This window comes from Papio anubis, chromosome 17 (assembly GCF_008728515.1).
Source record: "Papio anubis isolate 15944 chromosome 17, Panubis1.0, whole genome shotgun sequence".
Classification (NCBI taxonomy): Eukaryota; Metazoa; Chordata; class Mammalia; order Primates; family Cercopithecidae; genus Papio; species Papio anubis.
In genome coordinates, this window is record NC_044992.1 from 60,296,527 (window position 1) to 60,311,944 (window position 15,418).

A 15,418-nucleotide genomic window follows, 5' to 3' on the forward strand; every position below is an offset into this window, starting at 1 on the left:
GGTGGCAGGAACCTTGGACTCTGGACAGGTTTCTGGACTGTTCCGTGCTCTGTGAGTGCTGACTCTGCATTCTTGACTTTGCATCAGAGTGGGATGCCAGGTCCTGGAGCTTGTTTCTTAAGAGATAAGCCACCAGCTCCATGGACTGTGGGAGAGAAAGGCAAATGGAAACACTCTGTACTGTAGTCACTGGAGAGATTCTGCCTGGGGTTGTAGGTAGAGCCCTGCAGAGGAGAAGGAGGTGGCCAACAGGAGATGGAGCCTCAGAGCAGGTCCTTTCTGCAGCCCCCTTACAGGGCGGATATCCCCCCAGCCCCTCAGATATCTGATTGGGGAAAGTGGGGATCTGTGGCCCTGGAGGCTTCCCGGTGAACGGTGCATGCAAAAGCCTGAAGTCTGCTGCTGCGCCCAGCCTCAGGGCTACCAGGGCCTCTTTCTTGGGAAAGTCCAGCTTCCCATTAGCTCAGCCCTCCTGGCTCCAGTAAGCCCCGCTGACTTCCAGTTGGCCTGGCCATCAGATAAACGGCTCTGTTGAAGGGGCAACCTCTCTGTTTTGCTGAAGACTTTTTTTCCCCCAACATGAGCACAACAGGCTGGAGGAGGATGTGCCACAGGAAGAGTAACCTTGCACCATATGACTTAAAAAAAAGTCACATGAGCAAAATCCACTAAAATACAAACAATGGCTGCCTTTGGGTGATGGACTAAGTGTGTGTTGTTCTCTCTCATATTTCCGAATGCTCTCATTTTTTCTACCATAAACATTCACTATTTTTATTTATTTATTTATTTTTGGAGACAGAGTCTTGCTCTTTCACCCAGGCTGGAGTGCAGTGGTGCAATCTCGGCTCACTGCAACCTCCACCTCCCAGGTTCAAGCCATTCACCTGCCTCAGCCTCCCAAATAGCTGGGATTACAGGTGTGCGCCCCCACACCCAGCTAATTTTTGTATTTTTACTAGAGACAGGGTTTCGCCATGTTGGCCAGGCTGGTTTCAAACTTCTGACCTCAGGTGATCCACCCACCTCAGCCTCCCAAAGTGTTGGGATTACAGGTGTGAGGCACCGCACCTGGCCGCATTCACTACTTTGTAGTGGACTAAAAGAGCTAAAATAAAGAGGGTGGAAAGTTTCACATATCATGGCATTTTGAATAAAAACTAAATCTTTTATAATACAGAGACCCACCCAATGGAAAATGCAGTGAATATTCTCTTGTGGACACCTGACCCACACTGTTTCTAAGCAAATGGCTGTCACCAAGGTGGTGACAGGTAGAACCCCTCAGTTCTTAGATGGGCTCACAGGGATTACCCTTGGGAATCATTAACACATAAACATCCAGTGAGTCCTTTCTCAGTGCCAGGTCTTCTCTGTGCTTTACATGTGTGTTTCATGCCCACAACCACCTGTAAGCGGGCACCAATACGGCAGTCCTCCTTTCTCCACGGTTTCACTTTCTGCAATTTTAGTTACCTGTGATCAACCATGGTCTAAAAATATTAAATGAAAAATTATAGAAATGAATATAAGTTTTAAATTGTGCACAATCTGAGGAGTGTGGTGAAGTCTGGCACCGTCCCATCCCCTAACGCCCAGGACGAGTCAGCCCTTTGTCCGGTGGGTCCACGCTGTATACGCTACCTGCCTGGTAGTCACTTAGTAGCCATCTCAGTTATGAGATTGATTGTCAAGGTATAGCAGTGCTTGTGTTCCCGTCATACTTATTTTTAATTACTAATGACCCCAATGTGCAAGAGTAGTGATGCTGGCAATTCAAATATGCCAAAGAGAAGCCAAAATGTGCTTCCTTTAAGTGAAAGGTGAAAGTTCTTGACTTAATAAGGAAAGAAGGCTGAGTGCAGTGGTTCCTGCCTGTAATCTCAGCACTTTGGGAGGCCGAGGCAGGTGGATCATTTGAGGTCAGGAGTTCAAGACCAACCTGGCCAACATGGCAAAACCCCATCTCTACTAAAAATACAAAAATTAGCTGGGTGTGGTGGCATGCACCTGTAGATCCAACTACTTAGGAGGCTGATGCAGGAGAATTGCTTGAACCCTGAAGGCAGAGGCCGCAGTGAGCCAAGGTTGCACCACTGCACCTCCAGCCTGGGCAACAGAGCAAGACTCCATTAAAAAAAAAAAGAAAGAAAAGAAAAAAGAAAGGAAGAAAGAAAAAGAAATTATATGCTGAGGTTGTTAAGATCTATGATGAGAATGACTCTTCTATTTTTTTGTTTTTTCTTTTTGTTTTTTTGTGGTAGAGATGGGATTCTGCCCTATTGCCCAGGCTGGTCTCAAACTGCCCATTGTTCACATGGCCATTGTTCAGCCATTATTCACACTTTGGTGGATTTTGTTCATGTCAGAACAAAATCCACCCACCTTGACCTCCCAAAGTGCTGAGATTATAGGCATAAGCCACCAAGAACGAATCTCCTATCCATGAAATTGTAAAGAAGGAAAAAGAAATTTGTGCTAGTTTTGCCGTTGCACCTCAAACTGCAAAAGTTATGGCCACAGTTCATGGTAAGTACTTAGTTAAGATGGTAAAGTCATTACATTTTTGAGTGGAAGACATGAACAGAAATGTGTTCTGATTGGGCACAGTGGCTCATGTCTGTAATCCCAACACTTTGGGAGGCTGAGGCAGGAAAATCACCTGAAGCCAGGAGTTTGAAACCAGCCTAGGCAACATAGCAAGACCTTGTCTCTACAATAAATAAATAAATAAATAAATAAATAAATAAATAAACAAACAAATAATAAAACAACAAAGAAATTTTGTAGGTGTGGTGGTACATGCTTATAGTCCCAGCTACTCTTAGAGTCAGATGAGAATTACTTCAGCCCAGGAGTTCGAGGTTACAGTGAGTTATGATCACACCACTGCACTCCAGCCTAGATGACAGAGCAAGACCCTGTCTCTAAAAAAATAATGAATAAACATGTTTGATTTATGGCAATCAGGTTCGGTACAATCTAAGATTCCAGGCATTCACTGGGGCTCTTAGAATGTGTCTCTCTCTGATATGGGAGGGACTACTATATTATTAAAATATCATATATATTTTAGAGAATTGAAAACTGAGGCATTGAGAGCTAGATATGTGGCAGAGCTGGGATTTGAACCCAGGCAACACCTGGCTGCAGAGCCTGGGTGCTGAACCACTGTACCATTCTGCCTCTTGTAGGAGCAGAAATCCAGGTGGAACTGAAAGGAAAAACAAACAGGTAGAGAAGGTAAGCCAGGCTATAGGAGAGGCTCTCGGTGCTTGCTCTGGGCTGATTCAGGTGGGTGTTGACACAGCAGGGTCAGAGAGTGAGTCAGAAGAGCTGGGGCCAACTCAGTCTTGTTATTTCTGCAGTGTGCTGGACATTTTTCCGACTGTGGTAGCACTGGCCCAGGCCAGCTTACCTCAAGGACGGCGCTTTGATGGTGTGGACGTCTCCGAGGTGCTCTTTGGCCGGTCACAGCCTGGGCACAGGGTAAGTGGAAGAGGTACGTGCCCACATGTAGGCTCTTTAGGAGGCCGGTCTGCTGCCTCTCACCTCTGTGCAGACAGAACCATCCTCAGAAGATGCAAACAAGTGACTACCCTAAAAGGTGAAGCATTTGAGATGAGCCTCTTTCCACCCCCAATCCCCAGTCCAGATTTATATTTAACAATTTGGCTTGGGGTGGGTGTATATAGGTTCTCATTGCCTATAATGGGCAACTTCTTTTCTGGCATGTATTTAATTTAATAACATAACTACCCAGCATGTTTTGTTAGATGAGATGACTGACTAGTGTCTGCAACTTGTTTATTGTGAGCCTCTCCCTCTAGAAGGGAAGCTTCTTGAGGGCAAGAATCTGAGCCATGGAGTTCAGCTCTGAGTTCTCACTGCTTGCAGTCAGTGAGCATTCAGTCCACGCAACCTGGATGAACCAATGAAGGACCAAATGAACAAATGGGTGAAAGACCCTTTGGATGGCAGGGCCAGCAAGGGCCTTACATCCAACATTCTCCCAGCTCTAGAGGGCTAAGCACACTCTCTGTAGCCTGTTTTTTTTTGTTTGTTTTGTTTTGTTTTGAGATGGAGTCTTGCTCTGTTGCCCAGGCTGGAGTGCAGTGGCGTGATCTCAGCTCACTGCAACCTCCGCCTCCCGGGTTCAAGCGATTCTCCTGCCTCAGCGTCGCGAGTAGCTGGAACTACAGGCCTATTCCACCATGCTCAGCTAATTTTTGTATTTTTGTAGAGGTGAGGTTTCACCATCTTGATCAGGCTGGTCTCGAACTCCTGACCTCAAGTGATCAGCCTGCCTCAGTCTCCCAAAGTGCTGGGATTACAGGCGTGAGCCACTGTGTCTGACCTGCAGCCTGTTCTTGACCAAGCAGTCCTTGGCAATGGCTTTGGGCTTCCACTTCCCAGCGTCACCTCCTCAATGTCCCCTTTTTGCACTCTGAAGCACTCATTGGCAGTGACAGCCAGGAAATGTCAGGCCTCATGGCCTTTCCTTGTGATTTCCCTGTGTTTTCCTTTCACCAAAAGGAAGAGGAAGCAGGAGGAGGCAAGGAGGCGGAAGGAGCACAGAGTCCCTTCTGCGACGCCCTGCAAATGCATGGCTTCTTGATGAGGGACCCACACATCAAAGGGTCTATTTATGTCTTTGCTAAGGGTCACATGGAAGTGACTCAAATGTACACAAATGTCCTGTGGCTGGTAGTTATCAAAGCTGCCCTTCCCACCCAGCCTCCCCCAGCAAACCAAAACATGAGTCTTCTATGGGCCATCGGCACTTCTGTGCACATGACTGCAGTTTTGAGGGGTTGTTGGATGAGATCTGAGAGGTCTTCTGAAGTCCTGCTTCTCCGCAGATTATCTGCCCCATAGAGCTGCAGACCCTTCCAGGCCTAGCCCTTCTCCCTGAGCAGGAGCAGCCAAGCAGGAAGATGGTTTCCGCCTTGTGGTTGGAAGTTAGCAGTATGTGACCCTGGAGGGTTGTCACAGACGTCATTGGAGAGGTGCTCTGGAGTGTTTATTACCATGGCTGCTAGGAATAATTGGGGTCATCAGGAAGTGCTTCAAGGACTGTGGTCTCCTTGACGTTGTCGGTACTGCCTGTGGAAGCCAGCTCCTTCATGTACTAACTTCCTTTCTCAGACGGGAGAGCTCTGCTCTTGCTCTAACTGGAGTTTTGCGCAGGCTCCCAGAGACCCCATCCTAACTCGTGCCCAGCAGGGTTAGGCCCAGGAACCAGATTGGAAAACCAGATACAAGTCACAGCATCGTTGTGGGGATGTATGATGGGGTGATTAATGCAGCTGGAGTCAGGACTGATTTGCTCCCTAACCACACCCCATGGCCCAGAAAGAAACAGCCACGCTTACAGATTGTGGGAAGCAGCTGACGGTATCTTCAAGGTTAAGAGCACATGGGGCTGGCACCTGTGGGTCACACCCAGTCTCCCAGAGCATAGCTGCAGTGTCAGCAAAGACGCTTGAGAGAAGATTCTGAAGTTTGAGGACAACATGGGTAGTCGCTGGACCTGAATTTGGGTTTGGTCTTCTCTGGTCAGTTCTCTCTATTGAAGCAAAGTAATAGGCCTAAAGAAATAAGAGTAAATTGTCTCAAATTTGGAATAGCTATGGAGGAGGCTAGAAGGTAAGAATACGAGGAATTATATATATACACACACACACAATATGCTATACATACCTACATGTATGCATATGTGTGCATATGTCTATACATGTGTATTATACATGTGCCTGCATATTCTAGACATGTATATGCATATGTATGTTTTGTTTTAATTTAATTTTGTTTTATTGTATTTTACTTTTTGAGATGGAGTCTCACTCTGTCACCCGGCCTGGAGTGCAGCGGCACAATCTTGGCTCACTGCAACCTCCACCTCCTGGGTTCAAGCGATTCTTCTGCCTTGGCCTCCCAAGTAGCTGGGATTACAGGCGCACACAGGCCCAGCTAATTTTTGTATTTTTAGTAGAGACAAGGTTTCACCATGTTGGCCAGGCTGGTGTCAAACTCCTGACCTCAGGCGATCTGCCTGCCTCGGCCCCCCAAAGTGCTGAGATTACAGGTGTTAGCCACTGCGCCTGGCCTGCATATGCATGTTTATATACCATGCATGTATACACATGTAGGCATATGCACATCTGTAAACATACATGTATACACATGTATGCATATGCATGCGTATACCATACATGCATACACATGTTTGCATATGCATATGTCTATATAAACATATATACGTATGCTTATGTTCATACACTATACATGTGTACATATGTATGCATATGCATGTCTATGCGCATATATGTATACACATGCATGCACACACATACATGTATACATATGCACATATCCAGGCACATACATAGAGATATACACATATATTTATATGCATGTGTATGCACATGTATACATATGTATATACATGCATTTATTGATATACACATACATATGTGTACACAGATGCATATGTCTGTAACACATGCATACATGTATACATATGTATTTTTAAAGAAGCACAATTTATATTCACCCTCAGATACATCCTGGACTTACAAGGATTCCAATATGAGTTGGTTTAGAAACAGTTTCAGTTCTAGAAGCTCAAAGTAACTCCTGGATACTCAGCTGGAAACAATATGCCAACGCTTCTCAGCAATCGGGTCCTTCCCTGTGGCAAACCAAGTAACCAAGAGCTAAGGAGAGAAGCAAGAGTTGAGAGGTGTCATGCGCATAATGGGCTCCGGTTCTTCACTGGATGGTCTTCTCACAACCCACTCCATCAACCTCTAGGGGCGTTGTGTGGTGATGTTCAAAACCACAGCAGCTGACACCATGCTGCATATTCGTGCATCAGCTCAACCTCCTGCTTCTGATCTTGATGGGTCTGTGTCTAGGCAGTGAGGGGCACCTGGAGACACATGAGGGCCGGGAAGGGGAGGGCTGCACAGCCTAGAACCAAATGTCCCACTTTGTGCTTTCCTGACTCCCAGATGGAAGCTGAAGGTTGTAACATCACCACTGGTTGGGTTGTGTCTTAGCCCCAGGTTGTCATGGTCAGGTCCAGAAATTGTCAACGAAGGAATGTTTCCCCTAACAGCTCTGCACCTGCCCAGCCTAACACAGTCTGGGGCTGCTGTAGGTCATGAAATGCTTGGCATGCCCCTGGAAGCCATACATTGAGGAAACAAGCTGCCTTTTAACGTCCAGAACGCCCATCGCTTCTCTTAGAGAGGCCCCTAGCGGCGAGAGACATCATCTGGGGTGGCTGGCAAACTGATCACCCCCATCCACCCCCTTTGGAGGCTGTGAGCTGTGCATCCCCACCTGAATGGAGAAGAAGCCCACCTTCAGGGGATGCTATATCAGCACCCTGTAGGACCTAAGGTAAGGGAACGCTCTCGTGCTTAAAAAACAAAACAAGATAAAATAGAACAAGAAAGGCCACCAGGAAGGCAAAACAAGTTTGCAGAAGATAAAGTCATCTTTGAAATTTGAACCAGGCATCTGGAGAGCAGTGATTCATGTGTACTTTTGACAACTTCCTTCCTATGTTGATATAAACAAGAAAGCCATAGTGGGTCTGCTCACATGAAAAAAAAAAAGAATGCATAGACAAATTGCCCAAAGTCCATCTATGTTTCCGAGAATGAGCCATCTCACCAGTTTTGCTTCCTCGTGGATTTTGGAAGTTGCCTCTGGTAACGCCACATAAATAGTGGGAATATAGCAGCCCACCCTCATGGAATTTCTGTGACCGAGACCCAAGTAGTGTGACTGATCTGAAGCAGCGAGCCTTCACTCCCATCTTCTGCATGTCCAAGTGCATCGTGTGTCAGTTGACAATAGATTTTCCAAATCTCCCACTTCCTGCTGTCTCAAGAAGGAAACAAAACGGTCTCCTGCGGTGAAGAGGCTTGGCTTTCTGCAGGGATGGAAGAAGTGAGGGTTTTCAGTTACGACTTCTTTTCCTGTTTGGAAGGAACCTGCTGTCATCACGCGCGCCCTGGATATGTGCAGGGATTGTCACGAGAACCTGGAAGCCGCAGGTGTGGGGAGGAGCCCTACCTCGGCGGCATCCTCTCGGAGCTGTGAAACTCGGGGAGACAGCTGTTTACTGCTCCAACAGATGTTTCTCATTTTTTAAAAAGTCTCGTGGAAACTTTGAATCATGTAAGTGCCTTTCCAGCCCTATATACGGTTGTGATTCATACCAAGGCAGTCTCATGCTTTTAGCCCAGACCCACCAAACTACCAAGGACGCTGGCCTTTTATTTTCTTTTACATCCTTCCCTCGAGAACCCTGATTTAGGTATTTCCATTCTGTAGGGTAATTCTTTTATTTGTGACCTGATGAGGAAAGATTTCCTCTATCCAAATATAGTCGGATTGAGTCATAGCTGTGGGCGTCTGTGACCAGAGTCTGGGCTGTGCCTGATTCTGGGGAAATCAAGGATGCCTTCTTTTGTACCATCCTTGCTCAAGGGAGAGTTGGAAAATTGACTTGATGTGAAAGAAGCCTTTCTTCAAAGAGATCTGAGGTTCACCTGCATCAGAATCCTTGGAAATACTTGTAAAACAAGTAAGTCCCCAGGGCCCATCCTGACCCTGAGGCGTTGGAACTCAGGCAGGGTGGCCTTGTGGGCCTGTGACTGGTGCTTCACACACAGAGCCCCGCACTTGGAGGGACCCTGCACTTGGTTTAAAGCTCTGCCGTGGTCATCATGAAATTTTAGGTTTGTGAACAAGGTATCCCTGATTTGCATTTTGCTGTGGACTTTGCAAATCACATAGCAGGTTTCAGGCCTAGAAATCTGACCTACCTAGTGAGACCTTTTGCCTCCTCTTCCGGAGATGTAACCCACTCCCTTCCATTAACTAGCAAAATAACTTCACAGGCTCCCTGGATTTGGCTGCTGTGGACTCCAGGCTTGTGTCTGTCAGTGTTGGTTTGGGCACAGGGATAGGGAGACCAGACCCTGAAAAAGACAGTAATATTTTCCAGGGAGCATCTAGCATCATCTAGCATGTTTTTTTGTTTTGCTGTTTCGAGACAGGGTCTCGCTCTATCACCCAGGCTGGAGTGCAGTGGTATGGTTATAGCTCACTGCAGTGTTGACCTCCCACACTCAAGCAATCGTCTCATCCCAGCCTCCAAGTAGCTGGGACCACAGGTGTGCACCACCATGCCTGGTTAATTTTTTGTATTTTTTTTTTTTTGTAGGGAGGGGTCTTGCTGTGTTGCCCAGGCTGGTTTCAAACTCCTGGGCTCAAGCGATGCTCCTGCCTCGACCTCCCAAGGTGTGGGGATTACAGGCGTGAGTCACCAAGCTCTGCCTATTTTTCTATTAGTAAGCTCTGCCACCCTTTCTCAGGTGCTGTTCCACCCCAACAGCGGGGCAGCTGGAGAGTTTGGAGCCCTGCAGACCGTCCGCCTGGAGCGTTACAAAGCCTTCTACGTTACAGGTGAGTGAGGGGCCACTTAGCCCTGCCTCCCACATGCACAGCTGCACGGGGACCCCGTGGACTCTCACCCAGGCCTCTGGGAATGAGTGTGAACCCCTCCTTTGGGGGGTTCTCAGCCCCTCTTGACAAGCATCTCCTCCAAACCCAGGGTCCCTGCACAGGCCCTCTGGATCCCCCATATGCAAATAAGGTCTTTGTGCTATTCACCTGAATTTCTAGCGAGCTGGGGGCTCTCAGCACGTTTATTCAGCTCCTTTTCACATACAGAGCATTTCCTATTGTCGTGCTTTAAATGCCAGTTTGGATGAACTGGCATTTAAATGGAACTGGCATTTAAATGGAAGCCTAGAGATATTTGAAAGTGTAATTTACTTGACAATAGACTGTTTCAGAAACTAGATTTTAGAGGACTAGTTAGCAAACTGACAGAAGTCCCTCTGCTTCTTGGTTCACTGTGACTGTCTCTTAGATGTATATTTTAGAACGTCATACGGGATCAGCATGGTCCTCAGGGTCTTCCAGTGGCTTCTTGCTGCCAACCGAATTCAGACTCTCAATCCCGAGTCCTTCTGTCTTTCCAGCCTTAGTTTTCCAAGAACAAGTCTCCTCTTCCTTGTTCTCCGTATTAAAACCCTTTTAAGCTTTTATGGCCCAAGTCAAATGCCACGTTCATAAAACTCTTGCTTATCTTCCCAGCCGGGTAGGAATTCTGGAGGACTCTGTTATCTCTCACTTTCTGCCACGCATGCCAGTCATTTAGGTACACGTCTTATTTCCTGTACTAGTTTTGTTGTTGTTTGTTTTGTTTGTTTGTTTGTTTTGAGACAGAGTCTTGCTCTGTCGCCCAGGCTAGAGTGCAGTGGCCGGATCTCGGCTTACTGCAAGCTCTGCTTCCCGGGCTCACACCATTCTCCTGCCTCAGCCTCCCGAGTAGCTGGGACTACAGGCACCCGCCACCTTGCCCGGCTAATTTTTTGTATTTTTAGTAGAGACGGGGTTTCACCGTGTTGGCCAGGATGGTCTTGATCTCCTGACCTCATGATCCACCCGCCTCAGCCTCCCAAAGTGCTGGGATTACAGGCGTGAGTCACCGCGCCCAGCCTGAACCTGTACTAGTTTTAAGCTTTCTAAATTCAGAACTCTTTCAGTGCTTTAATCTTTGTTGTCTTGAAGTGCTTAGTACACTTAGTAGGAACGCTACAATTTTTTTTTTAAGTGAATGAAAACCAAAAAATAAAAAAAGGAAAACCTGTGACCTAATGCAGATTCCAACTTGATTCAGTTATTTAATGTTGGAGCTTTTCAAAGAATTATATAAGAAAAAAATGATTTTCCCTGAGTGTAAATAAGTGATCCTGAAGAAAATGTGGCATAAAAACGAAACATGACTTGAGGGGTATTAAAAATGTCACAGAAATCTTTGATTCTCTAAAACCTAAAACTCGAAACAGTCAGATATGTGTTGTTTTCAGTTGAAAAGTTTCTAGATTAGAGTCCTTATATTACATTACCTAAGAGGTATGGGCCTTCCAGGCTGAGTTAATTTCACAAGTAATAGTCCTGCCAGAAAGCCCTTGGCACCACAACGTTGGAATCATACATGTTACTATGAAGTAATAGGGCTATTTAGAATGATCACAATCAGATACGAATTATAACACCCAGGGGAGGTCTGCTCTTCTAAGGAGTCACCAAACTTCCAAGAGAGTCTGGGTAGGGAGCACTGAACTTTTAATGCATCAGTGAAAACTGGGAATAGGATGAAACAGCAGCATGTTCTGATTCCTTCTTCCTCTTGCTTCTAATATTTGCATTCCAGTTACTTACAACTGCTTTTGGATAAGCTAGATGAATTGACATCTACCACATTAGATTAGAGAAAAGATGTGTTTTTCTATGATGAGGATATGATGTTATGGTCATGCCCTGGGAGTGACCTTAAAAAGACAACCAGTCTGTTTTGGGATGTGGCCTAGAATTCAGGTGTACCTTATTGTTCTTCTTTTTAAAAACCAGTTAAGGTAACCTGTACACAAAGTGAAAGGCCCAGATCTATAATGTATAATTTGGTGAGGTTTTATAAATGGTGATAGCTGTATATGTACCCTTTTAATGGTGTGAATTCCATTGATTCTTTTTCTTTTTCCACTGACTGATTTTCAAATGTTAAGCCAACTTTACATTCCACGATAAATCCCATTTAGTAATGATGTATCATACTTTTTATATCTTGCTGATTTTGATTTGCTAAGATTTTGTCTATAATTTTCCTTTCTTGTCTGTGTCAAGGTTTGGTATCAGGATTTTGCTGGCCTTATAAAGCGAGTTCGGAAACATTCCCTTCTCTGTTTTCTGAAAGGGTTTGTGCAAGATCAGTATTATTTCTTTCATGTTTGATTGAATTCATCTGTGATATGATTTGCCAAATTCATTGTTGTGAAGATTTTGTCATATTTTTTAAAAAGAGTGTTAGTATTTTAGGTCTTATATTTAGATCTCTGATCCATTTCCAGTTAATTTTTGTATGTGGCATAAAGTAAGGGTCCAACTTCATTGTTTGACATGTTGACATCCAGTTTTCCCAGCACCATTTATTGAAAACACTGTCCTTTCCCCATTGCATGGTCTTGGCACCCTTGTTAAAAATCATTTGATCATACATGCGAGGGATAATTTCCACTGTCTATTCTATTCCATTAGTTATATGTCTGTGTTTATGCCAGTACCACACTGTTTTGATTACTGTAGACTTGTTGTAGTTTTGAAATCAGGAGTGTGAGTCCTCCAGCTTTGGGCTTTTTTTTTTTTTTTTAGACTGTTTTGACTATTCTGGGTCCTCTGAGATTCCATGTGAATTTTAGGATGAATTTTTCTATTTCTGCAAAAAACATCATTGAGATTTTGATAAGGATTGTACTGAACCTGTAGTTCACTTTGGGTAGAATTGACATTTTAAAAATAGTAAGTCTTCCAATCCATGAACATGGGATGTAACCATTTATTTATGGATTTCCAGTTTTATTCCACTGTGGTCTGAAAGAATGCTTGATATAATTTCAATTTTCTTAAATTTATTGAGGCTCATTTTGTGGCCTATCCTATGATCTATCTTGGAGAAAGTTCCATGCACTGTTGAATAGAATGTGTATTCTGCAATTGTTGATTGGAATGTTCTGTATGTATCTGTTAAGTCCATTTGTTCCAAGGTATAGTTTAAATTCATTCTTTGTTGACTTTCTTTCTTGATGACCTGTCTAGTGCTGTCAGTGCAGTATTGAAGTCCCCCACTATTATTGTGTTGCCATCTCTCTCATTTCTTATGTCTATTAGTAATTGTTTTTTTTTTTTTTTTTTTTTTTTGAGACGGAGTCTCGCTCTGTCGCCCAGGCTGGAATGCAGTGGCCGGATCTCAGCTCACTGCAAGCTCCGCCTCCCGGGTTTACGCCATTCTCCTGCCTCAGCCTCCCGGGTAGCTGGGACTACAGGCGCCGCCACCTCGCCCGGCTAGTTTTTTGTATTTTTTTAGTAGAGACGGGGTTTCACCGTGTTAGCCAGGATGGTCTCGATCTCCTGACCTCGTGATCCGCCCGTCTCGGCCTCCCAAAGTGCTGGGATTACAGGCTTGAGCCACCGCGCCCGGCAGTAATTGTTTTATAAATTTGGAAGCTCCAGTGTTAGGTGCATATATGTTTAGGATTGTGATGTTTTCCTGTTGGACAAGGCCTTTTACCATTGTATAATGTCTCTCTTTGTCTTTTTTAACCACTGTTGCTTTAAAGTTTGTTTTGTCTGATATAACAATAGCTACCCCTGCTTACTTTTGGTGTCCATTTGCATGAAATGTCTTTTTCTACCCCTTTACTTTAAATGTATGTGAGTCCTTATGTGTTAGGTGAGTCTCCTGAAGGCAACAGATAGTTGGTTGGTGATCTTATCCATTCTGCTGTTCTGCACCTTTTAAGTGGAGCATTTAGATCATTTACATTCAGTGTTAATATTGAGATGTGAAGTACCATTTCATTCCTCGTGCTATTTGTTGCCCATGTACCTTGGTTTTTTGTTTTTGCTTTTTAAATTGTATTTTTGTTTTATAGATCCTGTGAGCTTTATGCTTTAAGGAGGTTCCATTTTGATGTGTTTCCAGGATTTAGAGCTCCTTTTAGCAGTTCTTGTAGTGCTGGCTTGGCAGTAGTGAATTTTCTCAGCATTTGTTTGTCTGAAAAAGACTGTATCCTTCTTTCATATACGATGCTTAGTTTTGCTGGATACAAAATTCTTGGCTGATAATTGTTTTGATGGAGGAGGCTGAAGATATGGCCCCAGTCCTTTCTAGCTTGTAGGGTATCTGCTGTTAATCCTGACAGGTTTTCCTTTATAGGATACCTGGTATTTTTGTCTCATGTTTTCCTTTATAGGTTATCCGATGATGTTTTTGCAATGAATTTCCCAGGTGTTCTTTGAGCTTCTTGTATTTGGATGTCTAGGTCTCTAGCAAGGCCAGGGAAGTTTTCCTTGATTATTCCCCCAAATATGTTTTCCAAACTTTTAGATTTCTCTTCTTCCTCAGGAACACCAATTATTCTTAGATTTGGTCGTTTAACATAATCACAGCCTTCTTGGAGGCTTTGTTCATATTTTCTTATTCTTTTTCCTTTGTCTTCGTTGGATTGGGTTAAGTCAAAGACCTTATCTTTGAGCTGTGAATTTCCTTCTTCTACTTGTTCAATTCTATTGCTGAGACTTTCCAGATCGTTTTGCATTTCTATAAGTATGTCCAATGTTTCCTGACGTTTTCATTGTTTTTTCTTTATGCTATCTATTTCCTTGAATATTTCTCCCTTCACTTCTTGTATTGATTTTTGGATTTCCTTGCATTGCGCTTTGCCTTTCTCTGGTGCCTCCCTAATTAGCTTAATAACTAACCTCCTGAATTCTTTTTCAGGTAAATCAGGGATTTTTTTTCTTGGTTTGGATCCATGACTGGTGAGCTAATGTGATTTTTTGGGGGGAGTGCCAAAGAGCCTTGTTTTGTCATATTATCAGAGTTGGTTTTCTGGTTCCTTCTCATTTGGGTAGGTTATTGTTGAATCTTAGTGTTTTGGTGAGCCTGTATCCTTGGACTGTGAACTTCACAAATGCTTCTTAGTCTTTCCCTTCCCTCCCCTTAGGTGGAACAGCTAGAGTGACTACAGCTGGGATCTCCCTACCCTTAGGTCAGTTAGGCTCTGAGAAAAACCTAAGTAATTTAAGCTCTGGTAAAATAGTTTCCCCGGGCAGGCCTCGTTAAGAAAACTAGAACGTTTTGGTATATTTAAAAATTACTTTTCTTCTACCTCTTTTGGAAGGATGAAGAGATGTTTCTCCAATATTTACTGTAAGAACTTGGTTGAGCTCCTGGAGGTAAAACTCACAAAAGTGCGTGTGTTTTGGGTGTGGGGGGAGGGGGCACTTGACAACTGGGCCCCACTGGAGTTTTTCGTCCCTCAGACTTGTCCACACTGAGCCTCCAGCAATTTGTCAATTACAGTGCAGGGTTTCCCTACTCCTGGCACCGGTTCTTGCAGAGGTTTCTGCTTGTGGGTTTCTGCTCTGCTAAGTTGTGATTCTTTCTGTTTGCTTGTCTGTCTCTCTGACTTTGGGGGCAGTAGTTTGCCCTGTGACTTCATTTGTCTGAAAGACCTAATAAGAGTTGTTGGTTTTTTTTTTTTGTTTTGAGATGGAGTCTCGCATTGTTGCCTGGGCTGGAGTGCAATGGCACGATCTCGGCTTGCTGCAACCTCCACCTCCTGGGTTCACGTGATTCTCCTGCCTCAGCCTCCCAAGTACCTGGGATTACAGGTGCCCGCCACCACACCCAGCTAATTTTTTGTATTTTTAGTAGAGATGGGGGTTCACTATGTTGGCCAGACTGGTCTCGATCTCCTGACCT

General features: G+C 44.5%; 1 protein-coding gene across 25 annotated transcripts in view; it reads left to right on the forward strand.

Moving 5' to 3' along the window:
* ARSG (arylsulfatase G) overlaps positions 1–15,418 on the forward strand; it is a 151,499-nt gene that overhangs the window by 129,348 nt on the left and 6,733 nt on the right. For 9 of the 25 annotated variants that reach the window (XM_003913331.5, XM_021928417.2, XM_021928419.2 and 6 more), the window contains 2 exons: positions 3,369–3,489; positions 9,399–9,489. In XM_003913331.5, the coding sequence (XP_003913380.1) occupies positions 3,369–3,489; positions 9,399–9,489 (212 nt within the window). Of the gene's footprint in view, positions 1–3,368; positions 3,503–9,398; positions 9,490–14,431; positions 14,473–14,834; positions 15,277–15,418 lie in introns of those variants that run through there. The other 16 variants (XM_021928423.2, XM_021928421.2, XM_021928424.2 and 13 more) reach the window with 9 other exon arrangements.